Source organism: Coregonus lavaretus (genome assembly GCF_964263955.1).
Source record: "Coregonus lavaretus genome assembly, chromosome: 31".
In the NCBI taxonomy this organism is placed as follows: Eukaryota; Metazoa; Chordata; class Actinopteri; order Salmoniformes; family Salmonidae; genus Coregonus; species Coregonus lavaretus.
This window is the reverse complement of record NC_140018.1, coordinates 16929430-16935429: the sequence shown is the minus strand read 5'-3', so window position 1 is coordinate 16935429 and position 6000 is coordinate 16929430. Positions and strand designations below refer to the sequence as shown.

Genomic DNA, 6000 nt, shown 5'->3' with positions numbered 1-6000 from the left:
AATTGTAGCCTTCTTTAAATACAATTTCAAAATAAAAGACAACATAGCTAAATGTATTAATACCAATTATTATTATTATTATTAGAAGTAGAAGTAGTGCTAGTATATTATGTTATTGTTAGGCATCATCATTATTGTTGTTGTTAGTATTATTATAATTATTATTATAATACGTTTGATTATTATTGACGTTATTTTCTAGGCCTAGGCTACTAGTGAAAGGAAAGTCCTGACCTGGATCTGCTAACTCACACAACTAACTTGTCATACTACCGGTAGGCTACAGGAATCTTGCTCCCCGCGCTAGAAAGATACGTCAAATTGGGTTGACGGGATATACACAATTGCGATTGACTGTCGCGGATTTTTTCGCGCTGAACCATTTCAACTGTCTCTCTCAGTTTTGAGGTTAAAGGGCATCTTGTATTTAGTGATGTATTAAAATTTGTTCTGCGACGGCTCGCCCAAGAAGAAGTGCCTTGTTTTCGCCCAGTTGAGCGGCGACGAAATGTCTGGTTGAGGATTTGTAACCCACGAAAACCCTGGCCCGTTCTGTAATGATAGATTAATGCACCGACAATGGCAAACAAGGTAGGATGACATCTTTACAGAAGTGTATTTTTCTGAAAGCTGGCGATCTATCCATTTTGAATTATTTTAGCACCAGAGTTAGAAGGAGAATATCAGGGCTGGGAGAGTTGTAGTTTTAGTCTGGCGCTCACCTCGAAATGTGTTACATTTTTTAACTCTTTCCCTGGTATTATAACAGCGGAGAAGACATCTATTTTCTCTCTTGTTCGTACTTCAAAATGGCTTAGGAACGCTTTTTAATAAACATGGAAAATATGTGTCATTAAAAAAGTGTCTTGTGACATTTTATTACCCTTCCAGTGCGGGTCATTTCTTCACGCTAAGAACTCTGGGAAGTGTAGTGTTTTGAGCACAGAACTTAGTGGCAGAGGGTGAAAGTGTTAACACTTTGCTGTTAACTTATTGCTACGTATAAAAGCCCACTAAAGATAACTAAGGTACCAAGCTACTAACCTTGCACTATGCAGAGTACTAGGTAGTCCATAGCTGCTATTATTATGTACAAAATGCTGCGATGAGGCTAGGAGTGAAAGGGAAAGGCCCATTCATTCTATGAAGCATTCCTCCTCTAACGTTCTATAATGGAGCATCCTAGATTTCTATAGAGGTGTACATTGTATTAAACATGCAGTCCTTTGAGTTCATCCTCTCTGGTGATTTCTCTTGAGACTGCATGCTTCCTTTTGGGGTAGCTTTTGAAGGACAGGAATTAAATTGATTTCACATTCTAAGGAATCATCAAATCAAATCAAATTGTATTTGCCACATGCGCCGAATACAACAGGTGTAGACATTACCGTGAAATGCTTACTTACAGCCCTTAACCAACAATGCATTTATTTTTTAATTAAAAATTTAAATAAAACAACAACAACAAAAAAGTGTTGAGAAAAAAAGAGTAGAAGTAAAATAAAATAACAGTAGGGAGGCTATATACAGGGGGGTACCGGTGCAGAGTCAATGTGCGGGGGCACCGGCTAGTTGAGGTAATATGAATCTTGACTATTTGGTTCTGCCCTCTAATGCTATTCAAAGCCTTTCTATGGAGTATTCAAATTAAACATGTCAGACATCCCTGTACTTTTATCATCAGTAAGAGGATGTAGGCTACACTAAGGCCAGATCAAATAGATCCTATAATATAGCCTAGGTTCTGCATTCCTTTCTATGATCTGTCCAGACATTCAAAAAAATGTTGGCTATTTGCTTCCACCCTCTCGTCTCATTGTAATCCATTCTATGAATCATCAGGAATGTTGTATTAGCCAACGCTATTCTCTTCCATCAGCTTCAGGGTGTAGCCCAGCTGTAGATCCAGACACTGAGCTAAAGAGCACCCTAGAAGACTTCTGACAACTTGCATTGCTGGCAAAACTGACTGACTCACTATCTATCTACGGTGTCATTCTTTCTTCCTCCCTCTCTCTGTCCCTCCGTCTTCGTTGCTGTATGAAATCGTCCCCCGGCCTCGTGGAAGCTGGCTGGGAGGCTAACATTAAAATAGACCTCTATTCAGAGACTGAAGGTGCTAAATAGACAGACAGACAGGGGCATTTCCATCGAAAAGGACCCATGAGTACCAATGTGAAATTCATAGGAGTATATCAAATTGGGTGTCAAATGAAAGTCTATATTTTTGGGAAATTAAGGCATATATTCATTTTTCAACAATTTTCCATCTTAAAAATGTGGCATAAGTAAAGGCTTTGATTTCTGGATAAACTGATGGAAAAGGGGTCTTAGAAAACATCTACCAGAAAAAGTAAAGACCCCTGCCAACTAATATCAACAGTTATATTTAGTTTTGGAGAAATTGCTTACCTTCTGTACGTTTAAGAAATATTGCCTTGTGCCTTGAAATTCCATTACCAAAAACCCACATACTGTATCTTTAAGATATTTTTTAATTTCTCTCCCTTATGAAGGGGGAGGATAATGAAAGTTCACAGAAGTAACAAATACAGTGCCTTCAGAAAGTATTCACACCCCTTGACTTTTTCCAAATTTTGTTGTGTTACAGTCTGAATTTAAAATGGATTAAATGTAGATTGTTTGTCACAAGACCAGGGAGGTTTTCCAATGCCTCGCAAAGAAGGGCACCTATTGGTACATAAATACAAAATCAAACATTGAATATCCCTTTGAGCATGGTGAAGTTATTAATTACACTTTGGATGGTGTATCAATACACCCAGTCACTACAAAGATGCAGGCGTCTTTCCTAACTCAGTTGCTCAGAGGAAGGAAACCGCTCAGGGATTTCACCATGAAGGCAATGATGACTTTAAAACAGTTACAGAGTTTAATTTCTGTGACGGGAGAAAACTGAGGATTGATCAACAACATTGTAGTTACTCCACAATAGTAACCTAATTGACAGAGTGTAAAGAAGGAAGCCTGTATAGAATAAAAATATTCCAAAACATGCATCCCATTTGCAACAGGGCACTAAAGTAAAACTGTAAAAAATGTGGCAAAGCAATTCACTTTTTGTCCTGAATACAAAGAGTTATGTTTGGTGCAAATCCAATAAAACGCATTACTGAGTACCACTCTCCATATTTTCATGCATAGTGGTGGCTGCATCATGTAATGGGTATGCTTGTAATCATTATGTACTGGGGAGTTTTTCAGGATAAAAAAGAAACGGAATGGAGCTAAGCACAGGCAAAATCCTAGTGGAAAGCCTGGTTCAGTCTGCTTTCCACCAGACACTGGGAGATGAATTCACCTCTCAGCAGGACAATAACCTAAAACGCAAGGCCAAATCTACACGAGTTGCTTACCAATGTTATGTTTCACAATATTGGATCACTCCAATATATTTTGGTATCACTATGCGGCGGAGGCATACATCCGAGGTGAGGATTTACAGATTTACTCCTGTGTCACGGCTGGGGTCCGCCCCTATATATAGACCCCATGGCACACGTTCTCTTTCATTTTCTCGGCGGACATCCGTATGGTTTGAGGTACAAACTTTCTTTCAAGTTCGCTAGGTAAGTCACTGTTAAGTGTAATATCTTGCGTGGAAGTATACTCACTGGCTGTTTGCAGCTGGCCACATGGCCAGCCCCTCCTCTTGAGTGCTCCACTCGCTGTGCGCGGTTGATCTCTATCTTCCGCCCGTGGTTTGTCGTACTTGTGTTTCGTTAGCGTTACACTACGACTCCATGTGCATCCATTAGTATGGTGGCTCTTGGTGCACAAACTGTAATTTACCTTGCACAACTTGCCGACTGGCTTGTTCTATGTGTGTGTTGTGAATTGCTTTAACATGCTGCTCCCCGCGCCAGAGGCGCAGGGTTTTTTCTTGTTCTTTCCCCTGCAGAGTGTAAGAGTATCGTGGTGGGCTTTCCACTAAGTTGAGACATTAACTTTGGAGTTCCTTAACGGAGTTACTCCATCATATGGTGCTGTTTTTGCTGCTTGGATATTAAACATGTAGCTCAATTGGTAGAGCATGGTGCTTGTAACGCCAGGGTAGTGGGTTCGATCCCCGGGACCACTCATACGTACAAATTTATGCGCACATGACTGTAAGTCGCTTTGGATAAAAGCGTCTGCTAAATGGCATATTATTATTATTATTATTATTATTATTATTATTATAAACCGGCTAGGTAATATTGCAGTTGGCGTAAAACAAAAACAAATCAATCAAATCCATTACCTGGTTGCTGTTTTCTTTGTCTGCCTGTTTCTCCCACACAGGTCTTCCCCGGTTTTTGCAGAGGTACTGGGTAATTTATCCCTCACCGGGTTCCTATTCCACCAAGCGGGTCATGACATAATCTCTCCCAGGGCGTCGGACCCCTGCTCTGTTGACTTGGCTGAGCTTATGGCTTCCCTTTGTGACAGGTGATCCGCATACCTTGTGTATGCACTGCCTGGGTTTGAGCCACATGGAGAGGGCGGGGGAGCGCCCTTCTGGATGCCTGTTTTGTGTGGTATTCTCAGAAGGCCTGCGCTTGGCGCGATTGGAGGCCATGCGCGAGTGGGTCAGCCAGGCTCGGGCTCAGGCTGGGGACAAGCTCCCTCCCTCAGGAGTGGTGCGCCAGCAGGCTGTTAGTCCCTCTACTGGGCCCAGTACCCCTCCCAGGAAGCGTGGCCGGAGCCACCGCAGGCAGAGCCCATCTGCCAGTCCTGGACGGGGGGCAGGAGTCGGACCGCTGGGACCACCTGGAACGGAGGGCGCATGCCCTGCGTCAGGAGGTTGATAGCTTCGATGGCGGCGACAGCTGTTCCCTGTTTGCCAGTAATAGGCTGTTCCTGGGGGACAATGCTGGCACTGTTCACTGCCGTGAGCGGGGCTACCAGGCTGACAGGCCATCAGAAGCCGGCAGCGGGGCTTCATCGCCCCCAGCGTCTCGAGAGGCTATGAGGAGCCTACTCACTCGGGTAGCCACTGCACTGGACATCAAACTGGTGGACAGGGATGACTCTCTGCTGAGTTCCGCGAGGCCTTGCAGGAGAGCTGGGCCTCTGCTGTGAGTCGGAAGCGCCCCCTGGCAGAGACTGTTAATGGAGTTATGTTGCGGACGCGGAGTCACTCGCCCTCCGGGAGTACCTGACCATGGACACCATGATAGCTGCCATGGTCCTCCCGGACCGGGAGATTATAGGGCGGCACCCGTGACTGAAGCCGGGATCCCCCAGAGTCTTTGATGCAGACTTGAAAGCCACATGGGTCCCTCTGCTCTCTTGGCCACCATACCAACGCGGCCATGCTGCTGCAGGCCTACCTGCAGACTCTGTTGTCCCAGCTGCAGGAGGGCACAGAGGAGCTCCTCCGGGATGGAGGTGTCTCGCCCGCTTTTCCTGCTCCAGAGGGATGTGGCCTGCGCCAGGTGGTTCCCTCCCGGCTAAATCTCTGGCTGGCCCAAACCCATCTGCCAGCTGCTCTCCAGAGCATGTTTGCCGCTCTCCCCATCACCCCAGGGCTGAGGTTTGGTCCAGGGGTTGATTACATTCTGGAGCAGACCGATAAGGTTTGTAGGGACCGGGAGACCCTGAGATGGTTCATGCCGCCTCCTTAGGCCCGGGTCCAAGGCAGACGGACCATCGCCACCCACCTGCACCCGTACGATGGGGGAGTCCATCTCCTGCCCCATCGCCTCGTGCTGATGGACGACAGCGGGGAGTGGTACATCGTGCAGTGAAGCAACAACCTGTCAACTGTCACCGCCATAGGAATGTGCCTGGGGGACCCAGGCGCTCGGGGCACCAGAGGAGAGGCTGGCCCCGGCAGGACCCCTGACACACCCTTCCCCGGCCTCGGCCACTTCTCCCGTTCTCAAAGGGCAAAGTGGGAGGAGGGTGTGGAGTCCCCCTGGGTGTTGTCCACAATGCTCAAGGGGTACCGACTCCAATTCCGGTGCCATCCCCCGTCATTCAGGGGCCTTCGTG

The 6000-nt window shown here is 46.0% G+C and overlaps 1 protein-coding gene across 2 annotated transcripts in view; it reads left to right on the top strand.

The window, feature by feature from the left end:
* The first annotated feature begins 250 nt into the window (after nt 1-250).
* Nucleotides 251-6000, top strand: part of snx9b (sorting nexin 9b) — a 38309-nt gene continuing 32559 nt past the window's right edge. For both annotated transcript variants that reach the window (XM_084149239.1, XM_084149238.1), the window contains exon 1: nt 251-591. In XM_084149239.1, coding sequence (XP_084005365.1) covers nt 580-591 — 12 coding nt within the window. In that variant the 5' untranslated portion in view covers nt 251-579. The remainder of the gene's footprint in view (nt 592-6000) is intronic.